General features: G+C 39.6%; 1 protein-coding gene across 7 annotated transcripts in view; it reads right to left on the minus strand.

Annotated features, from left to right (window-relative positions):
• The window catches only part of SLX4IP (SLX4 interacting protein), an 83,082-nt gene that overhangs the window by 10,983 nt on the left and 48,841 nt on the right, over positions 1 to 23,258 (minus strand). For all 7 annotated transcript variants that reach the window (XM_068153170.1, XM_068153169.1, XM_068153167.1 and 4 more), the window contains 2 exons: positions 14,754 to 14,831; positions 11,853 to 11,941 (listed from right to left, as the gene is read on the minus strand). In XM_068153170.1, the coding sequence (XP_068009271.1) occupies positions 11,853 to 11,941; positions 14,754 to 14,831 (167 nt within the window). The remainder of the gene's footprint in view (positions 1 to 11,852; positions 11,942 to 14,753; positions 14,832 to 23,258) is intronic.

The following is a 23,258-nucleotide window of genomic DNA, read 5'->3' on the forward strand; positions in this document are numbered from 1 at the left end:
AACCCACGCATTGTTTCTCAGTTGATTTATAAATATGCCTCAACTTACTCATCAAAAAAACCAACTTCATAGAAAACATCAATGGGTGCAATAAATCACATTTAGTATTAAAGTCCCATATGGAGGGGGGCTCAGAATATAATAATGTAGAGTAAGCAATGAAATGAAGTATTATCCCAAGCACACACAAGTGAATAAAACCAGAATTAGCAAAAGGAATCAGACAGAAACAGTTATTTAGGGGAGCTCAATGTGAGCTTGCAATTGCATGACCTCTCTTAATGTCACTCTGGCAGTATCATGAGCTCAGCCATCTAAAAAACTGTTACATCTCAGAATGGCTCTAAAACACGATTGCAGACCAGAGAGGTCTTTCTGGAACTGGTAAATATAAAACAGTTCATAAAACAAGTGAGAAGGCTTGTCAGTGACGAGTGAATTGGATACTATCATCTAAATGACAGAAAAATGACAAAGAGGACTTGAGGTCAAGTCTTCTGTCCTCTCCCACCTCACAAGAAGGAAAAGCTTCCCATGAATCCATAGTGCAAATTTTTCAGTATTTCCACCACAGTGATGTAGTTGTCCTAGTAATTCTACTTTTGAACTCCTACTGCATCATAAAATACCCATAGAAGTCTTCCAAGCACAGAAATGGATAATATTCTCAAACTGAAATACAGTTCCTTGATTGGAATTGCAAAATACTGCTCTACATTTTAAAATGGAATGTCCTGTTCTAAATGTCAGTAAATTCCAGTAAAAAACTATTAAGGATCACTCCATGTGACACATGGGAGTACTGATGTTCCATTTTTCATTCCATTTTTATGGAATAGGTCATCCTGAGTACAATCACACAGCACTTACAAGATGGCCAAGGGATCAGGCCAGCCAGCATGGATTTAGGAAAGACAGGTCCTGCCTGACCAACCTGACCTCCATCTATGATCAGGTGATTGCCTGGTGGATGTGGGGAAAGCTGTGGATGTAGTCTACCTGGACTTCAGCAAAGCCTTTGACACCATCCCCCACAGCAAACTCCTGGCCAAGCTGGCAGCTCATGGCTTGGACAGCAGCACTCTGCGTTGGGTCAGGAACTGGCTGGAGGGCTGAGCACAGAGAGAAGTGTGGTGAATGGTGCCACATCCAGCTGGCAGCCAGGCACTAGTGCTGTCCTCCAGGGATCAGTGCTGGGCTCCATGCTCTTTAATATCTTTATCAATGACCTGGACAAGGGGATTGAGTCCATGATCAGTAAGTTTGCAGATGACACCAAGCTGGGGGCAGGTGTTGATCTGTTAGAGGGTTGAAGGGCTCTGCAGAGGGACCTTGGCAGTCTGGATGGATGGGCAGAGTCCAAGGGCATGAGATTTAACACATCTAAGTGCCGGGTTCTACACATTGGCCACAACAACCCCATGCAGTGCTACAGGCTAGGGTCAGACTGGCTGGAGAGCAACCAAGCAGAAAGGGACCTGGGGGTACTGGTTGATGGTAGGCTAAACATGAGCCAGCAGTGTGCCCAGGCAGCCAAGAAGGCCAATGGCATCCTGGCCTGCATCAGGAATAGTGTGGCCATCAGGAGCAGGGAAGTCATTCTGCCCCTGTACTCAGCACTGGTTAGGCCACACCTTGAGTCCTGTGTCCAGTTCTGGGCCTCTCAGTCTAGGAAAGATGTTGAGTTGCTGAAGCATGTCCAGAGAAGGGCAACAAAGCTGGGGAGGGGTCTGGGGCACAAGCTGAGAGGCTGAGGAAGCTGGGGTTGCTTAGCCTGGAGGAGGCTCAGGGGAATCCTTATTGCTCTCTACAACTACCTGAAGGGAGGTTGTAGCCAGGTCTCTTCTCCCAGGCAACCAGCACCCAGAACAAGAGGACACAGTCTCAAGCTGCACCAGGGGAGGTTTAGGCTGGATGTTAGGAAGAAGTTCTTCACAGAAAGAGTGAGTGGCCATTGGAGTGGGCTGCCCAGGGAGGTGGGAGTCACCATCACCGGAGGTGTTTAAGAAGAGTCTGGATGGGGCACTTGGTGCCATGGTTTAGTTCATTAGATAGTGTTGGGTGATGGGTTGGACTCAATGATCTCAAAGCTCTCTTCCAACCTGGTTAGTTCTATTCTATTCTACTCTATTTGAAATAAGTATTTTAAAGAAATCCTGAAGGTTTTAAAAAAAGATGTTCTTTTCAAGATTGAAATTAGAGAAAGAACCAGAGAAAAGTGCATCTCTCTGGTGAGGAACAGAACTCTGTAACCATGGCCTACCAAAACAAGCAAAACAAGCTCCTCGATCAGTACAGCCTTCACTATCTACTACCAAAATTCCTTTTGATTTGACACCACGGTTCTTATCCATTAAATTTCTGCTTGTGAAGAATCCCTGTGGTCCATACTATTTAGTCCAAGAGTCAATTACAAAACCCTGTTCAATAAAAATGCGTAGATGTGGTGCTTACGGGCATGTTTTAGTGGTGGACTTGGCAGTGTTTAGGTTAACACTTGGCCTTGATCTTGAAGGCCTTTTCCATCCTTAATGATACTATGATATACATTCCACTTTCTCAAAATACAAGGTGTGAACCCAGGTCTTCACTGAGTACATAAGCCATGGCAACTCCAAAGGTCCCTGAAGTATCATCAAATTATCTTAAAGCGTATGATTTCTATGAGGAAAATGCCCTCTTGTTTTTGAAGTCTTTTTTTCAGATTGTAATGATTTTACATACAGCAGGAATCACTGAATATTCTGAATGTAGCAAGTAACTTCTACAGATTTGCATTGGAACACTTGCTAGATAACAGAAAAAATGCTAATAAGCTGTAAATACCCTAAGCCAAACAAAAATGTGCTATTGCATTAAAAACAACCCCAAACCCTAAAGCTGGGGGGAGAGGCTTTTTAAGATATGACACATACATGCAACAGAGAGAGCAAGAACATACATAACACTTGCTAAAGCCACAGAAGGTGCTCCTAAACCAAGTGATTTATTTACTTGCTGAGAAGCATGTGACACGTGCTGGTTTTGCTTGAAGGCAAAAAGCGTTAAAATTAATGTTAAGTAATTGAGCTATTAATCATTCTGATTTTATACTGATGATACAAGACTCAGATTCTATCTTCAGAGAAAGGGTCCACTGATAAGAAACAGAGGAAAAGGCAACAGCTTTTCAACCAAACCAACTTCCCAAGGACTACAAAGAAAAACAGAACACATTAATGCTGAATTCTTCTATTTTTAAGAAAGCAGTGTCTTAAAAGCCTGCACTTTTAGGTAGCCTTTCCCTTCAATTTTAAGACTCCTGCCTCCAGTAGTTATGAAAGAGGACATGTTTCATATTTTAAAGACCTCTTTATAAAGCAAGTTAGCAGTTTTATGTGGAGTCTGACCCCTTTCCCCAACTTACAAACCACAGGGGAAGAGAATCTACCACTCAGTTGTTACACAGGCATCAGAAAAGGAAGGCACTCCTGTAATTCTGTACTACAGCTTTCCACAGCCTGACATGAGGATCCTCTATCTGCCTACCACATCTAAACAGGTATGAGAATACAAATATCTAAACACCTATCAATAATCCTGAAACAAACTTTGTTTGTATCCTTCCAGACATAAGCATGGATTATATGACTTACCTGAGTACATAATGTATACAACAACATGATTCATACACTTAGCATTTCAATTCTTGCAGGGACAAAAAAATATCTGGAAAAGAATACCTCAGTTTGAAAAACTTGTTCTCTTTGTACAAGAGAGTTTAACAACTGTAGGCAATCTTGGAAAGAATAACTAATACTCTTGATCTTCCCAGTTATAAAGCAGCAAAATATGTAAACCAGGCCAAACTGCACAGCCCAGGAGGTAATTACTGTTCAACAATTAAGTCAATGCTTTAGCCTGGTCTCCAAAACAAACACTACCACCCCAGAAGCCCCCAAGATTTTTGAGCTCACACTGGAGATTGCTCCCTCTAAATACTTTCAAATCATTGCAGATTATTAAAACATCCTTCTGTGAACTTTACCATCATATATTTTAGCTTAATGCTCAGTCAAGTTATGAAATTCCTATTAGTTGCAACAGGTTTGTGTTGAAGGGTGAGGAACAGAGTGCCCTTTGAAGGAATTAAAACCCCAAATCCATCAAATATTCTTCGCCAAACAGGACTATAGAGAATTATTATTTAAAAACTGAAATAATTTAAACCTAGAGTCATCAAAATCTCACAGATGCACATCAGTTAAATAAACCCTTTACCTCAATGTACCTTTAAATATTATCACTGACAGCTTTCCAGCCCTGCACCTTTGCTGGATGTGCCTGTCCTCTCAAAGTCTGCAGAGTGGAAAAATCTGTACTTCAGTGCAAAGTCCAGAATCTTAGCTCAAATCCACCTTCACCAACAGCATAAGCTATGACAGAAGAAGAGTGAAAGGGGAGAAGAAAATGAGGGAGGTGAAAGGATGATGACAGATGATAATATCTTAAATAACCACAAGGCTTTGACAAATGAGATCTTGTGAACACTGCTAAGTAGTTACATTTAAATCAACTAGAGCACTCATATAAGCAGCAACTAACAAAATCAGTAAAAGATTACTCAATTTGTTCCTACTTTTTGAAGATTGCTTCATATGGAACTCATTTTGTGTGCTTAGTCATTTATACTGCAGTTACAGGACCTTTTGTATTTCTGCTATCCTTCATCTGGATTTTGCACAATGAGAGGTACATAATCTTTTATTGAAGATTAATTCAGCTTAGCTATTGGGTTTAAGCCAATTTAAATACTACTCTCTATTTCATTCCATACGTACTCTAATATTCTGTCTGCTTTAAAGATAATAAGGCTCAAGAACAAAGATCAGTTCCTTGTATTGATACCTTAGCCTGTTTCCAGAGATCATACAGTTAGTTCATGCAGCAGCAGACATGAACACTGTAATTGCTCTTTTCAGTAAAAATACAGTGCATTTATCAACAGATGATTTTCATTTACAAACCAAATACCCTTCTACCCAGCTCTGTGAGGTTGCTCTGAAATTCTCCACAGTCTTCTCCGGTCCTGACTAATTGAAATAATGGTGTCAGATTTAATTTCATCATTTGTCCACTTCTTTGGATCATTAATATAACAAACAGCAGACTGCTATTAGACTTTTGTCATGCAGAAAATAAATCAGTCAGTTTGCAAGCTATAAGAAGAAACTACAACAAGTTCAGGCAGATCTCACTGAAGCAATTCACAGCGTTACCATTCTCAGGTATCGTCCCTCCCCTTCTGCAGGAGGTTCCTACCCTCACTGCAGTGTCTGCAGAAAAGAGCACACACACGCCCCAGCTGCTTCCACCTGCAGTTCAATTCACTAGTTGAAAAACCAGAGAATTTTGGTTTGCATGAATCCACATGACTGTGATATGCAGCAAGATGAGACACAGGCACACAGCCCTTTCGGCAAACTCCACTCTAGGAGTGGTAATCTCCAAGGAGCAGAGGCAGACAGCTGGGATAAAAGGCAGTACTATAAAATTGCCACCGCTTTCTTCTTTACGAGCAAGCTGAAGACCTTAGTCTCATTACTTTCTGATGTAGTCGCTCAGAGAAAGAAGACTTACGATTAAAGCTAATTTAAAGCCATCCTGACAATGAGAGAGGAATCTCACCCTTACCCAGCAAATGGTCTTGCCAAATCTCTTTATCAACACCAGCATTTATACAGCCATGCCATGAGACTCTGATGTGATCCAGCTGAAAGCTAACCAAGAAAACACTGAAAATCCTTAACCCCCTCAAAACACCCTTCTTCTCAGAGGGATCAGTGAATCAACCCAGCTGCCCACTGTGTCAGCCAGTACTGACAGACACAGAGGACAAACATCATGGCTAAGAGAAAGGAGAAAAAGGCAGGAGGGACTGCATGTTTCAGTAGTGTCAGGCTTGCATCAGCTTGAGTAGAATACGAAGAATGAGTAAAGAAATGTGATAGAAACGTGAAGTGTCAAAAGTGAAAACTCAAAGAGAAAAGCTATTCTTTACCTACTCCACTATGTGGTATTTAGATAGGGTACATTAGTCTGCAGTTTCTCCCTCTCTATCTTTCTGGCAAAAACTAGTAAACCCTATTCATACAGTTACCAAACCACAGCTTAATGTTCTTTTCCTCTAGCCATGTTTCCTAAAATGACTGAAAAGAATCAAGCATATTATATGCAAACACATTTAAAACACATCAGCAAGACAAGTATTGCAACAAGTCACAGAATCAGTAAGGTTGGAAAAGACCTGAGAGATCATCAAATCCAACCTATCACTCAACACCTTATGACTAACTAAACTATGGCTTCAAGTGCCACATACAATCCCTTTTTGAACATCTCCAGGAACGCTGACTCCTCCCTGGGCAGCCCACTCCAATGGCCAATCACTCTTTCTGTGAAGAACTTCTTCCTAACATCCAGCCTAAACTTCCCCTGGTGCAGCTTGAGACTGTGTCCTCTTGTTCTGGGTGCTGGTTGCCTGGGAGAAGAGACCAGCCCCCACCTGGCTACAACCTCCCTTCAGGTAGTTGTAGACAGCAATAAGGATTCCCCTGAGCCTCCTCCAGGCTAAGCAACCCCAGCTTCCTCAGCCTCTCAGCTTGTGCCCCAGACCCCTCCCCAGCTTTGTTGCCCTTCTCTGGAGATGCTCCAGCAAGTCAAAATCTTTCCTAGACTGAGGGGTCCAGAACTGGACACAGGACTCAAGGTGTGGCCTAACAGTGCTGAGTACAGGGGCAGAATGACTTCCCTGCTCCTGATGGCCACACTATTCCTGATGCAGGCCAGGATGCCATTGGCACTCTTGGCTGCCTGGGCACACTGCTGGCTCTTGTACAGCTGGCTGCCAACCAGTACCCCTAGGTCCCTTTCTGCCTCGCTGCTCTCCAGCCAGTCTGTCCCCAGCCTGTAGCACTGCATGGGGTTGTTGTGGCCAATGTGTTGAACCTGGCACTTAGATGTGTTAAATCTCCCGCCCTTGGACTCTGTCCATCTGTCCAGCCTGTCAAGGTCCCTCTGCAGAGCCCTTCAACCCTCTAACAGATCAACATCTGCTTCCAGCTTGGTGTCATCTGCAAATTTACTGATGATAGACTCAATCCCCTCATCCAGATCATCAAGTAAGTTACTGAATAGGATTGGGCCCAGCACTGGTCCCTGGGGAACACCACTAGTGACTGGCTGCCAGCTGGATGTGGCACCATTCACCACCTTTCTCTGGGCTCAGCCCTCCAGCCAGTTCCTACCCCAGCTCAGAGTGCTGCTGTAAGATTAATGTGCATTTTGGAAGTTAATTCCAAACTGGGGTAATTATCAACTGCTACCTAAAGGGATGGTCTTGTTCTCTTCATCCAAATCCTGGCAGAAAGCTTTTGCAGCATTTTTTGTGTCACAATTGGCAGCTGTGTGGGTACAGGATGAGCTGGTTCACTGAACCGACATGACGGAAAACTAATCCTTCAATAAAAAACAGAGAAACTTCACAAATAAATCGTTTTCTGCTGGATCAAGTCAATGAACTAATTCATTCCTGACTGAAGAATCACTTGGTCCATTATAACCAGGAAGGAAAGAAATATGTAGCTGGAACTAGGCATGTGGAGTGACCTTTTCAGAAGTAGCCCACCACTAAAGCAGTTCAACTGTGATACATATATTTTTTATGTGTGTATATATATATATATATATATACACACATACAGACACAGAGGTCCATGTCATGATTAGCACTTACACAGTGTGAAATGTGCAACTGTATTTCCTTCTTCAAACATTCCATCTTCACACATCGCGCAATCTATCACTTAACAACAAAACAGTACCCAGGATAACTGAATTCCCCATGAAGTTTCCCACTCATCTTTACAAATTACTGCTAATCTGAAAAGTTTTCATTCTACCTTTCAAAAGGCTCACTCATGTTAAATCTCCTGTTTATTACAGGTAGGTACACATTTCTGTGGAAAAAAAACCAGAAACCTTTTCTCAGCAAAGTCAGTATCAAAGCAAATCATGTCATTTATGCTGGTATGAGTTTGTAATGTATTTGGTTTTTACAACTTCTGAGTTGACACAGTTTATAAATTCAGACCCATGAGAGGAAAATGAAAGGGTTTGCTTTTATTTTTCTGCTGAGGATTTGAAGTACTGAGTGCATCTTCACTATTTTTCTTCTCCTTCATGTACCCATGTGGAATTTTGTTTTGTTGGTTTGAGTTATATTCTGATTAGAAAAGAATCATTCTTTTTGCATAATACTTGCTGTAACATATCAAGGCTACGTGGAAACGCTGAAAGCCTTTTAATCAAGATATGATCACCTGCTTTACACTTTTCTGGTTTCACATGAATGGTAAATTCAAATTTCCACTTCAATATCATTATTAGCTTAACCTCCATGCTTTCCCTACAACTGCTTCCTCTCATAGATTCTAGTATAAAGCCAATGTGGTTATCAATGAATACTCTATTGTTAGCACATTGAAAATGTACACAACGCTCCAATAAGCCTTCCACCCATTTCCACTGTTTCTTCAGATAACCCATATTCAATTTTCCATTTTAGCTCTCTACATAATAATAACCAAGAAAATGTCATCATTGACAAAGATGATTAATCTCTCCAAAGCTCTCATGTATTTCCCTGGGTTTCAACTTTTGCCAAGTTCCCAAAACTTTCTTCTTTTGCAAGATAAAAACTATTCAAGATTTCAAATATAGTTTGAGAGAACAGGACACAATGGCTTTATGTTTAAACTCAGGCTATTCTTCAATAACTTGCCTTGTTTCTTTAACAGAGATTTCTCTTCTTCCAAAATTATTATTGCTGCCTGAAGCCTTATTTTTAGATATGGCCACAGAAAGACTAGTTTCTAAATAGATCCTAGAAATCAGAAATTAACATACCAATAGATTTCAGCTCTATTTCTTAGAAGCACTCTCAAATCTTTTACTGGTTTATCCTTACAGCTAATTTGTCAAAGACTGCCTAATCCAGCTTCTCCTTGGTCTTACAACATGCATTGCAGAAGGCTTCAAATTGCTTATCTCAGCAACTGATGCTGAGATTTATGCCTGCGAATATCTCAAAAGCAATCTAACTATGATCTTTCCTACAACGCAGGGTGTAAGAATTTCATTTCATATCGGGCTATATCCCTTGAAACTGTTAGTTTAAGTGCAGCCTAATTCAGAGATAGGAAGGCAGTGAAAAGACAAAGAACAAAGTCATGAAGTTAGGTAAAGAAAGAGTTGCAGTCAGTGAAAAAATAATATGTGTTAGGCTGACATAAAACTGGTTCCAAATAATGGGAAAGCAGGGCATTGAGCCTGAATTGTCAAGACAGAGCTCAGGAAAGCTCAGGAAGCTTGACTAAAACCATAAGTCATTATAAAAACTGTTAAAAAAAAATCGAAAATTGTTAAGTCTTGACTAAGTCAATTGCAGCAGTACTCAGCAACACTGAAAAGTGACAACATCTCCCTTAATGCATAGTCGACTACTTTTATGAAGTACAGACAGTCCCTCAAAGCCAGGAGTGTGAGCTGATGAAACATTTAAAAAGAACTTGCATCCAATTATTATTCAAACTCAAACAACATACAGAGGAAAACAAAACATATGCCTCATATTTAGCCCATGACAGAATACACTGGAGTGTATCAACAGAAAGGTCTTCTGGGTGGTCTCTTCAAGTCTAGTTTAGAGTTCAAGTGTACTCGCTGCTAAATTGCACAGAGAAAAGTACACACACGAAGTGCAGATCCTTAGGCTTTACTTCTGCAGTACCAAAACCGTGAAATTACCTCTCAGTGGCAAACACTCCTCCAATTTGGCAAAGTATCAATCTGGACTACATGACAAATTCACTACTGATATGCTGTAGAAATTCTCGATCAACAAACCAGCATGGAGTGAACCCTTTAAGCAAGTATTCTAAAAATTAAAATATCAAAAGGCTCTGCTTCCATCTTGTTAGTTCTTTACATCAGCTTTCAGGTAACTGACCATTCCAGCCAGTTCTATGCATGCATATTGCATCTGTAAGTACAGCAAACTCCTCTCTTCACTATTGGTCAGGCTATGATCCCTCTATGAATTTTTTTCTTTTTCAAACACAAGTGTTTAAACTCCCTTTTTAAACAAGTTATCATAGATTAAGGCCAAATTTAAAACAGTCAAGCTGAAGGACATTGAAACACTTGAACGTGTCCAGAGAAGGGCAACAAGGCTGGGGAGAGGCCTTGAACACAAGCCCTATGAGGAGAGGCTGAGTGAGCTGGGATTGTTTAGCCTGGAGAAGAGGAGGCTCAGGGGTGGCCTCATTGCCCTCTACAACTACCTGAAAGGTGGTTGCAGCCAGGAAGGGGTTGGTCTCTTCTCCCAGGCAACCAGCACCAGAACAAGGGGACACAGTCTCAAGCTGCGCCAGGGGAGGTTTAGACTCGAGGTGAGGAGAAAGTTCTTCACCGAGTGAGTTGTTCGTCATTGGAATGGGCTGCCCAGGGAGGTGGTGGAGTCACCGTCCCTGGAGGTGTTCAAGAGGAGATTGGATGTGGCACTTGGTGCTATGGTCTAGTCATGAGGCCTGTGTTGATAGGCTAGACTCAATGATCCTCGAGGTCTCTTCCAACCTTAGTTATACTGTGAATATATTATTGTGCAAATGCATTTTCTTTCCATTTGCTGTAAGTCCATAACAATTTATTTTTTGTTTCCTTTACTAGAAAGGATCAGATGAAAGAAACTAAAGAAAACGCCTTGTCTTTCATGCAAAGAACAAAAATACCAAATGAGGAAATTGGGTATCTCCTAAGAGATACTTTAAGCAAGAAAAAAACACCAAAATTCTCTGATAAAATGCAGAGATAGGATTTTCTACTTGAAGAACCTAAGTAATTTGCAAGAAAACACTGGAAAAGTAGTGACTTTGAAAACAGCAAAGTGCTTCTAAAGCAATTAGATTGGTTTTGTGCATGAGAGGAAAATGTTTGCTTGATCCTTTGCTGTTTAGGGATATTTACCAATCTAGGAATGAAGATAAAAGCTGCATTTAGCATAATAAAAACACTCTTCTTGATATTAAAAAAAATACTTAGTTGAATGAGTCGAATAATTCTAGTTTTCAAAGGTCAAATATACATTAATACATCTAAGATAAATCACTGCAACACACATAGACCTCAGCATGTAATTCTGACTCTTGCTGTGAGCACAGAAAAGACTGCCAGCCCTAAAGCAGGCCACCTGGGTCAAAGTGAGCACTCCTGAGACAACCAGCAGTTAACTGCAGCATAAAATTCGTAAGCCTTTGACCCTGGATAAAGCCTTCAGGATGAAATATGTAAGTAGACTTGTTTATGGAATTTAACTATACACCAGTGCTTTTTTCTCCATAAATGTTTTAGGATTTTTTTCCCCCAGCAGATCTAGCACTGATCCATTTGAGTTGTTTTAGAGAACAAGTGATCAGAAAACACACAAGAAACCCATAAAAATGGCCCCATTATAATTTTGGAAAGGAAAATGTTACAAGAACAAAATAAAAAGAGAAGAAAGATCCCTAATCAAGGTTCTAAAGCTTTCTAAATACATGGTCTTTTCCTGAGCCTTATATAATTCAGAGAATTCCCATTTGTGGCTGCTTCAGGCTCACTTCAGGGTATCCTTTTAAATACTTTGGCCCAACTACTGTAACTGTTTGGTTCCAAGACGACAGTCACAAATATGTGACTAAATTCATCTACATGCAAACATTCATCTTCCCACTATGAAATAAAACTCAAAATGTATAGAACAGTTTTGTACATACCAATACACCATTTTCACATGTCCAGGCACTTGGACTCGATTCCAGTTTACTGACACAAACTAGAAATCTGTCTGGAAACACTCGTAGCTCTATTAAAAAAAAAAATATAATGAATTGCTATGAAGATTAAAAAAATTCTAACCATATTCAAACCCACATACAACAGATACACAGTATCTTAGTAACCAAATTATTTAGTTTTTAAATGGTGCACTAACTCACTTTGTGCACTTCACATACTCCAATTTCTTTGCTCTCTTCAACATTCCCATCTCTCTCTTTTTTTCCCCCCCATCTCCTTTAGTTTTGCCTTTTTAAACCATTCCAAGACACCGGTAAGTCAGAGTAAATTCAGTTCCCAGGAGGATAGGCATGGCTGCAAATTTGTTCACCTGCACCCCCTGGACAGAACCAATAATCCACTTCGATTATTTCTTTTGTGCTATCCCGGTGCTGCATCTTTCCATCACAACAGCCATAAATTACATTGGCTGCACAGCACAACACATTCAGTGACAGCATGTGGCTCAGTTGGTAGTGCATAAGACCCTTAATGGGAAGGTTGTGAGTTCAAGCCTGCAGTGGGCAGTAGTGTCCTCCCTATTCTAGTCATGAGGTCTGTGGTGACATGTTGGACTCGATGGTCTTTGAGGTCTCTTCCAACCTTAATGATACTGAATGACTTGACATCAAAACTCTATATAAGGTGAACTGTTTCAAACACTAGCTGCAGTGATTTTTGAAGTCACTAAACAGATTGGTTAACTACTACCAAATTATATGTTCTACTCAAGATCACATGGTTTGTTATGAACACAACAAGGTTTCCATTTACAAAGGATTACAAATTGAAGGGTTGTCAGGTTAGAATAAACCAGACAAAGCTTTATTAGAGTACCTAATAATGCTAGGGAAAGGGCATAGCTGGCTATCAGATCATTTTCAGATGACTATCTTCATGTATCTTCTTAGATTCTTTTGTTGATGGTTTTTGTTTTGGTTTTAAAAGAAGAGCATTACTAATCTTTGTTTTATTTCAAAACCAAGACACACCACCTCATTCTTCTGGGACAAGAAATAGAAAATATGAGGTTAACCTCGTAGATTTTTTTACTAGAATATCACCTCACAACAAATTGAGGACAGGTATAATGTGCACAATTTGCCAGTGACAGTCAGGTCATCCATTCAGTGATCACCTCTCTGAAAGGTGCTGCTTCCTCACCAAGTGCCTCCCTCCATTAGTACCTGAGAAACCCTGAGTGTTTCCCAGAAGCAACTTTTCTACAGCCATTACAATGAAAGGTGGGGATGTAGAAACAGGTCACCTTGTATTTGACACTGGTTGAAAAAGCATACACAGAGACATCCAATGCATCTGTATTGGCACAATAGCTTGTAAAGCTACTGTAACTTGATAATGAATATGAGCCTTTTGCAAGCTGTTTTGAAACATCAATTGTTAACAAAACTGTGTCTTAGGAAGCATTCATGCTGTGTGCCTTACATGTGGACTGTTCTTTCTCTGCATGTGTTCCTCAAGACCTCAAGGCTTTTCAGCCACCTGCAAAGGTCTGGTACAATGGATTTCAAACTACAGATGTCTTTCAAATAGTTTACAAAAGAAAAGCTGGACAGCTGTTGCAAGAACTGAATTTGTCATGTGGGGTTCCAGTAATTCCCTCTTAGGTAAGTTTACCTTAGATTGTTAGTGAGTGTGACCAATTAAGGTATGCAAGTTACCTGTTCTACTAGGCTCAATGTCTGGTTTTTGTTTGTGAATTGCTAGATGTATCTTACAGGCGGAAAACATTGGTGCCAAATTTTTCAGGGGGGGATATGTGCTTATTCTGCTATTTTTAGGGAGTCAAATCCAGCAAAATTAAGTTCCTTTCTTGTTAGGAACTTCATGTGGAAGCAAAGTTTTGATGGAAGCATCAGAGCCTCTCTTCTTGGCAGCACTAGTAGGGCAGGTTCATTCCAGTTGTTACATTGTGTAACAATCTCACTTGTTGGCCAACAAAATCAAAGTACCTTGAAGCATTCATTTAAAAAAAAAGTTCAAATACACAGAAACCATTTTTGAGACACCAATGCAGACACTCTGCTATTCTAATTCTAACTGTTCTTCCAGAAGCCTGGTAGAGTTTCATGAAATACTTAAAATCAACACGCCCGTCTCTTCAACCAATATGGACCAGTTGGCATTTGAAGAGAGATTTCAGCATTTAATTCCCACAAAAACAACAGTATTCCCACAAAAATAACAGCATTTTTAAGGACATCTAATTGTTCTGTTAGTGATTGCTATAGCTCCTTTTTCTTGCTGTTGGTGGGACAGGATTGATACCACTTCCTTACAGAACATTTTGGCTCGAGAAAACATGGAAAACACCCAAAATCTGTTCCAATGACATCATCTATGTAAAGATTTTATAGCACTGAGGTGAATGAAAGACTTTTCTTGCATACACTTGTACGGTAAAGTTGATGTCACAAGACACTCAAACAATAATGAAGGGATTCATACTTCAACCACTGGTTGATTCACCCCGCAGAGACTTAGTAAAAGACTGAGTCTCATCATACTCAGAGAATTTGGTTGCCTTAGCTGATTACCCTGGGGGAAAGCACACACAAACTTAAAATGAAGCATTAAAAAAAGAAATCCTTCATATGGTAAGATACACTTTGCTTTTTCTTTTCTTCCCCCTCCCCCCAGGAAACATGTTCTTGGGAAAAAAACCAAACAAATAAACCCAAACTAACTCAAAACCAGGCTCTAAAATAAATAGTGATTAAGTAGACCAAAATATGTCAAAGCATTTGTTTATGTTCCTTCCCCCCCCCCCCCCCCCATAAATGCAAGGCTACGTAACACTGTAAGAAACTGATTCTTACCACGATAACGTTTCCCTAGAGCACAACGGAGATTAACCCATCTCTTCATAAAGTAGGCAGTAATGTGAAAACTGTTGGCTGCAACACAAAACAAAAGCATAATAATAGTATGTGTAAGGGTGCTTTGGTCAGTCTGGTCTCAAAACGTTGCACATCCGCACAGAAAGGATAGGGAGAAAGCGGTGGTGATAGCAGAACACAAAAGAAAACATAACTGTAAAGGGGTATTTTTAAAACAAACTGCTCAGACTTAAGTCTCAAGAAATTAGTATCTGAAATGGGAAAATCCTGAAGAAATGACTGCCCCCAGAGTGGTGGTATCCAACCACAGAAATAAATATAAATCAATTAATTTATCAGAGATGACATTTGTTTAATGGCCTAGTGTCATGGTCGCTGGACCAATAAACTAGAGCCCTATTTGCTACAATATGTTCACACATATTACACAATAACAACACAGATGACCATTTACTTAACTGCCATCTAGATAAAGGTGATGTATGCAAAGCTGATAGAAAAAATGCTGGCTATAAAAAAACCCCAAATGACTATGAAATGTCTTCATTATCTACAGTTCCACTGACTTAAGTGAGAAATGCATACACTTGCACTCCTCCATATCTACAAGCAGACAGGTAGCTTGGCTGACCCAGCAGATACCTGTAACATACACAGAGGCTTCTTGTTTGTATTCCTGAGAATGACAGAAGTCTTTGTGCACAAGGAACATAGGAAAAGAACAGAAAGGGTTGTATTACAGCAAAGAGCCTGTTATACTGTGGCTAAGGAAATAAGCTTTTACTTTTCTTCTACTTAAATTCCCTAATGACCCTGAATGAATCAGTTAGGACTTGATTCATCAAGGTATTTAGCAACCTAACTCCCAATGAAATTGAAAGAAGTTAGCATCTGTGACTCCTCCACAGTCTCTCTGCATAGCTCACTAAAATGAATGTGCAAAAGAGGGATTTTCCCCCAACTCTGAGTTTTGCAAGATTTAAATTACTGCTGCTCCCAAGACAGTAAACTAACCTTGGTGCAATTAGCACAGAAAAGTTAGACAATTAAGCACTCCTGCTGTTCTTCTAATTCAACCATTTAAAAAGGAAAGTGTGTTTATTCCAGTTTCAGTCTCCATTGAACAAGTGCCAAGGCATGCCTTATTTCTAAGTATAATCCGCAAAATGCAAGTCTATAAATCCCTTACTTGTACAAGACCTCCTGTAGCTCACTATCTAATGAGAGGCGATGCTGAACAGTATTAAGAGCCATACTTATTGATCACAGTCAATCCCTTTGAAACTTATCAGCCACCTTTTTTTTCTTTCCCCTCAGGAAGGCATCTAAAATGTTACTTCCCTTTAGAGATCAAGTCAAGATGTGACAAGTTGAACAATCCCTTAAAAATGATGAGCGCTAGAGAAAAATTTGGATGTAATCCACCAGCTTTATTAACTGCATATTTACGAGCACAATTAAAGAAAATTACTTTTAGCTACTTCCAGTTTGGCATTCACAACTTCTCAGCGTTGTTATTAGGATTAGCTAAATCAAAGAATTTGCCCTGTATATATAAATAATTTACTAGTGTGATAACAGCGTCCTCCACTGTGGCCTCTGTAACACTGAAAAAGCGACATTCCCAAAACATCACAAAGATATTTGCAAACAGAAAGTAAATATCAAAAGAGTCTTTTCACCTCCATTTGCCTGGGATAATCCAAATGTATTTTTCTTGAAAGGAACTTAAAATGAAAGAGTGAAAAGGGAAAAAGCACAGTACTTCATTCCTAACCTTCTTTTACAAATCAGTGACATGTATATCTGTTTATTTTTCTTGATATCCTGGTATTCTCCAAGAGGTTAAGTGTTTAGTCACATTTGGTGGACTAATGACCTGAACAAAGTTTCAGATTCCTCTTCGAGGCCCTTGATTCAGCTGGAAGAGAACCTAACTGAAATAAGTATGTAAGAAATCAAGACACCTCTACGCTGTTTTTGCAGTGTCAGCTCAGGTCTGCGAGTCTTACAAAGCCTCCACAGGGAACTGCACCTGAGCTAATAAGCTCAGCCCAGAGGGACTAACACTAGAAAATAATTTTAGTTTCCTTGACTATTTACTACTTGGTCTTGCTGAAATAGGCTGAACAGGTATTTGCTGTTACTTATCGCTAACTGTAAGAAAAACTTAAGACTCATGACACTGAAGATACCTGTATTTTGAAAGTCTTGCACAGCTACAGTCATCAAATCTTTTGAAACCCTTTTGTATGTGACATCTGATCTAATCCATTGTCAGCTGGAGTTTGCAAAACTTTCCTAGTTTTAAAGTTGGCAGTTACTGCCGAACTATAAATCTGTGTTAACCTCTCTCTGCTTCCTTCAAGAGAAATATATTATTCCATTAACCATTCTGCTTCATGAAATAAAAAACCTAAACAATAAGCCCTTCTCTGACAACTTCATGCAACTTTCTACAGTTACTCAGCATGACTCTAAGTCTGTTCTCATTTCCAGACTTGTTCACCCATCAAGAATGTTTATATACTCATGTTGGCTTTGGGCAAACTGTGGATTATGCTCCAGGGAAGACGGCTGGTGTACACTCAGCAAGAACCAAAAGCTGCTGTTCATGATATCTCAAAGGCGAGAGACCAACTGATATGAACCAAATGATCCATCACTAATTCCTTTTAAGCATACCATGTAAGTTTTAACCTCAAGCTACATATGGTGCTTTGCAGCCAGTAAGGTAGAGTAAGTTCACAGAACTTAAGCTCAGCAGACCCCTTTGGCCCAATCTTCAATTTCCTCTTCATCATGCAACATCGCATTTGTAATTACCAACACAGAGGCAGAAATAAAATCGTTCTTAGTGATCTGGAGGTTAGTTTTTCTTACTTAAAAATTGTGCACCTGAATAATCAGATCCAGAGTACAAACAAAACCAAGCAAATAAACAAACAAGACCTAACAAATTCCAAGAGACCCCAAACACTCAACCCCCAAAACCTCCAAACCAAAACCATGTAAATAGAGCTTGAAACCCAAAATGAGACTGAATAAAAGCAGTTCTAGAAAAGCCACAGTTCAGTTTCAGCTGCTGCCTTTTAAGGGAACAGTAATTTGCCCTGCTTGTTATATTTCATAGTCCCACGACACTGAGAGGAAGTATCAGGCACCGACTCTTTACTGCAAGACTATCCAGCAACACTTGTTTTCCAAAGGAGTCACAGCCAAGCTGCCTTGCACTTCCAGAAGGCTGCCAAGAAGAGGCTGTGGTACAGCATGGAGCAGTGGGAAGCCCTCTCCCACGGCTTTTACGGACCATTCATCTGGGAGCCTGGGAAAATGCCTCTGAGCTGCTGAGTTATCTGGAGCAGCCTGGCAGGTGTTCACTTCCCAGTGCAATCCAGCACCTGCACGGCTCTGTAGCTAAATTTGGTCAAGTCTCCAAAGCCACAGCACAAGCCTAAGGAGGTCAAGTGCCCCCCAAACATTTCCATAACTGCAGACACCTATTTCTCATCACGGTTTTTTCTCCTAGCCTGAACAGTTCACATTTCTGACAGGTTGCTCTGAATTAGGACTGCCTTTGCATTTGGAAAGAAACAACAAGTAAATCACTGCAACACACAGACATTACAAAAATGAGGGGATGAATCTCTTATCTTACAATCTGAAAGTAAATCTGTAGGTGCATTAGATGTTCTGAAATACTATATTGTACATAAAAAAAAAAATTTAATCACATTTTGCTTATGCTGGATTAATTATTCTACACATATTAAGGTGTACAAGTAATAATGTTTACAATATAGAGAGCTTTTCATCTTCAAAGTGCTCTACATGTTATTACACTGCTTTTTAGCAGTCACATTTCTCCACTTAAAATTATTCACCATCAAATCCAAATTCCTGATCATTTGTAAACAAAACAACACAAAGTATCTTGCTGTAAACTTTCTGTTAATTGTGCAGCATTCACAAACACAGCATGTGATCTAGAGTAGGTTGTCATCTCTCATTTAGAAGAGATTCAAAACCAAACGCTGGTATGTAAGTTTAAGTCCAAGTCTCAGGCAGAAAAGAGACAGCAGACACAAGACAACAGAAAAAAAGCTGTTGAGACTTCCTGAGCCTTTTCTGTTGTGCAGAATGGTACAGAATTGTGGTGGCATTTGACACTCACAAAAATCATCTTCGGAGTCAATAACCACAAACCTCTTCAGAGTGCAAATTTTTATACTTCAAACAGTGGGTTTCAGAACAACTTAGAGCTTGAGATGGCATCCTTTTGTTTTCTTCCTCTCCCAAATTGTCATTATTTCAAGTGATAATCACAAGCAAGTACACAATGAGAACATCTGATCAACATAAAGCCCAGAAACTTACCAAAACAATGTTTAATATCTGAAAAACCAACCATACAGGCTAGTAAAGCTACATACTTAAGACTATGAGCAAAAAAAAACCAAAAAAGGAGTAAGCAAAACCATCCAACCAAGCAAACACACAATAACAAAACAAAAAAAGTTGGTTGCAGTATTGAGTATTGCTCCAAGGTCTGGCTTTGCAAACTCTTACACCTGCAAATAAATTCAGTGTTGTAATTGGCCTCTGCCTTTTCCCAGAGTGTCTTACAGTCAGCTTAAAGCAAGTACAGGTCACTGATACTTTCCACCTTACTCTTTCACAATTTTATCTGGATCCCAGATAAGACATTTTGTAGCCTGCTGGTCAGCAATACTCTGGAAGAAAGGACAGAGATGAACAGCATCTATGAGACCATCTGGCCACAAGATGAGAAATGCACCTCATGGAGGTCCTGAGAAAACAGTAGTTCTGAAGGAAAAAATAATACCATCTTCCTCTTGTGATGCAGAGGCAAGCTGAGCCAGCCCTAGAAAACAGCTCTGAAGATGCAGTCTCTAGATACCCATTCATAATGGGTAAGAAAGAACAGCTAGCACCACCTGCTAATGCATTCAACCAGATAAACACAGAGCAATGTATCTGGTGGTCAGCGTACCATTACCACAGACAACTGCTTTCTGATAGGAGACAAGATTTGATTTCACCCTTTTGTGATGTCAGACTTGATGACCATACAACTCTAAAGTATCTGAAGTGGCTGTATCACCATGAAGGAGCAGTTTTTAACTAAACTGTCTGATGCCACAGTTGCACACCAAGCTCAGCATCTCCCCCAAACTATCGAAACACAGATGTATCCAAAAGTAGCAATGTCACATCACTGAACTCCTTGATACAAGTAAGGTATATTCTAGCTAAAATGAAACACAAACTGTGATGGTGATAAGTTTGACTTCCAGGGCACTATACTTACTTTCAAAGCATAAGCTATCAAAAAATTGTGTCCTTTCAGCCTGTCTCTGTTTTTTTTCTCCTTGAGGATGCTCACATGTTTTGTGGAATTTTTTGATGCCATGAAACATTGAAAGGAGGATTTGGTATTGCAAGTGTCAGGAACCTCTACAAAGCAAGGTCTCTTCTAGCACAAAAAACTCAACCAAAATGTGGGAATGAGTCTTCCAGAATGTAACAGACATGGCTGATTCCCCTATTGTTCACTGGAACAACATAATCGTGTGGGCCAGGACTATGATGTTGACAGATTTTTCAAACAAAGCCAATCAAACCCTACATGGGTCTCCAGGTTCTACTTCTTCCCCCCAGCAACAGTAAATAATTTCTGCAAAACTTTTTCCCTGAGATGAAAGAGTTTTAATTCTATAGATCCCACAGCTGACAAGACTTTAATCTTCTATCAGTAACAAGATCTCTATGCAACAGTCACTAAAAATGTCAGGAATATATTGCATCACGTGGCTATGGGTTTGGTGACAAAAGCCTGACAGTCTGCCACTAGCTACATTATGGGAGAGAATGAGAGGAAAAGAAAAGCTAGTAGCAAGTATCTTCAGCAGAACTTTAAAAGGATAGCATGAACCTGAAAAGGTAGCTTCTTCAAATCTGATCCTGAGATATGCTAGCAATGAATGCTCTTGCCTTTCGTTTTTGAGGGCTTCTGTTGGAATAGCTCAGTGGAGTTAAAAGGTAGATGTTGATGGTCATGTCTTCTCTTTTCTTCTAACCTATCATCTAGAGGACACTTCAAAAGAAAGTGAGTTCTAAGAGACATGTGTGGACTTAAACCTGCAAGCACTTCATGTTGTTATGTGAACAACGTAAGCTGTGCCAGAGGTTCATGGGTTTTTGTCTTTTCACACAGGCGGCACTTTAAAGGTTTAAAATAACTCGAGAATATAAGGAAATTCTGGAGTACAGCAAGTAGGTGAAAAGTCACCACAATGGAGCCTTCTCTGTATCTTCCTTTTATAAATGTTACTAAATAGACCGTAATTCAGTCAGCTGCTGAAAGGCTCTATTTCCAAACAGGTCTCAATCTCTTTCTACTCTCACAAGCTCTGATGCAAAGAGAATATCACCAAAAACACCAAGAACTACTCATGACAGTGATTGTCTCATTAGTGCCGCACAGCTCTAGCAGCGAAGCAGATGTTGCCTGTGGTGACAAAGCTGGAGACTGACTGGAAAATGGTTTGTAAGAAACCACTATTTCATCTTAGTCAAGAACGTGATGTTATGGGCCCACCAGAGTTACTCAGCTCACTATCTTGCAGTTTCAGGCATCAGTGCAAAAAATGTTAAGGGCAATAAAAAAAAGCACACAGAATAACCTCAATATTAAATATCCAATTTAAGGTTTTCTATATGAAAGATCAAAACTTATGAGCCTGTGTTGTGCCACGGGAAGACAACAGCAAGGAACAGACGGGCAATGCCCATATCCTATGATCTTGAAGGTCTCTTCCAATCTGGTCTATTCTATTCTATTCTATTCTACTCTATTCTACACCCCCACCTCCCCCAATATCTATTAAGATGAAAGAACATGAAAAATATATTCTATAAGCAAAGCCATGAATGTCACCTTCTACACTCTCTAAAGCAGGTTTTATCATTCAAAAGACTTTGTTTTCCATTAATTTATATAGTGAATATTTCACAGGTAGAATGTTTCTCTGAATAAAAGTAGTGTGTTTTGTATTGGAATATCTCTTATTTGTTTGAAGCTGATGGAATACATCAGGATCTGCTACTATGCTCACCATGCATATTCAAGATTTCACTGAATTTTTTTTATTTCAAAAGAGGAGGGGAAAAGAAGCCTTTGTTATTTGCTGCAATGCTACAGTTTGATTTACTTCTATACATTTTTAATAAACTAAAGCCTGGGCCCTGCAAAGCTTTGTTCGTGGTCTGTCACTTGTGTCTTTGTAGTCAATAAAAAGACTCGGTGAGTAATATACAAAACACATAGTACCTTCAGTGGTGACTCAAATGCATGCAACTGCTCTCACTTATGCAAAGCAAGTATGAAGAACTTCTGTCAGGAATTGGCCCTTCATCTCCACCTGGACAGATTCCTGTACAGCCTCATAAAAATTTTCCAAATATAAACCAAGCCACAAAAATGTTTGCAATGTAAAAAGCTGTATCTTCTCTCTACCTTTGTCATATGCAAATGACACTTCAGACCAAAGGAGTGTTCTTGTGTAATATGGTAATGCGGGAAGTTTAAAAGAAGTTAATATTTAACCATTAAATTACACACACAATTACTTGCAGTTATAATGAAAACAGAAAAGACTTCAGTGCTCAACACATACCTATAAGAATTATTTTTTCTTTCTGAACATGCAATGACAATTTTTGTTTGTCTTGAACTGCCAGGGATAGTTTGAGGGCTTTTCTATTGAGACATCTAGGGAATGCAAGGGTTAAGGATGTGTAAAACAGACTTTCTCACAGTTTAAAAAGAGCATAACAACACATTTAGGAAACCAGACAGCTAAAAGGTCAAAACATTACACTTCCAGGTCAGACTTCTGGTTGCAATTAAGTCAATTCCTCTAAACATTTCTAGGGAAATCATATTTCTTTTAGGTTTTATTTCAAATCCCTATTCTTTATTGCTTACACGGTAACCAAAATGATAATGCTGTCTTTAGGAACATTTAATAAAGAGCAATTTTTTTTTAAAGGAACCTTACTTTTCACCTCAAAATAAAAATCAAATCCTTATTTTTTCCATCTCATTTAACATAAAGTTGAGCTAGTTAAAAAAGCAAAAGGGCAAAAGAATCTATCACATCTATTTCATTTTTGAAAGAGATACACTCTTTCTTCTCCCATGAGAAATTGTATTTCCTTTTGTATTTCCCTTTGTATTTCATTATCTGTGTTTTCATAGCAGGTTGATTTTGATTTGGGTTTTCTGGACTTCTTCACTAAATCAAGCTATTTCCCCTCTCCTAACCCCTCAAACCTAAGATGCTGACAATGTTCCTAATGTAAATGCTGATGTGCCTGCCAGAACACACCAGCAGTATCACAGCTCCTATTGCTGCCCAACAAGACTACTTAGGTCTAAAATCATAAAAACTCTGCCTT

The sequence above is a fragment of the Melanerpes formicivorus genome, unplaced genomic scaffold, assembly GCF_026170545.1.
Source record: "Melanerpes formicivorus ecotype bairdi unplaced genomic scaffold, bMelFor1.0.p_v2 SCAF_25, whole genome shotgun sequence".
NCBI classification, from domain to species: Eukaryota; Metazoa; Chordata; class Aves; order Piciformes; family Picidae; genus Melanerpes; species Melanerpes formicivorus.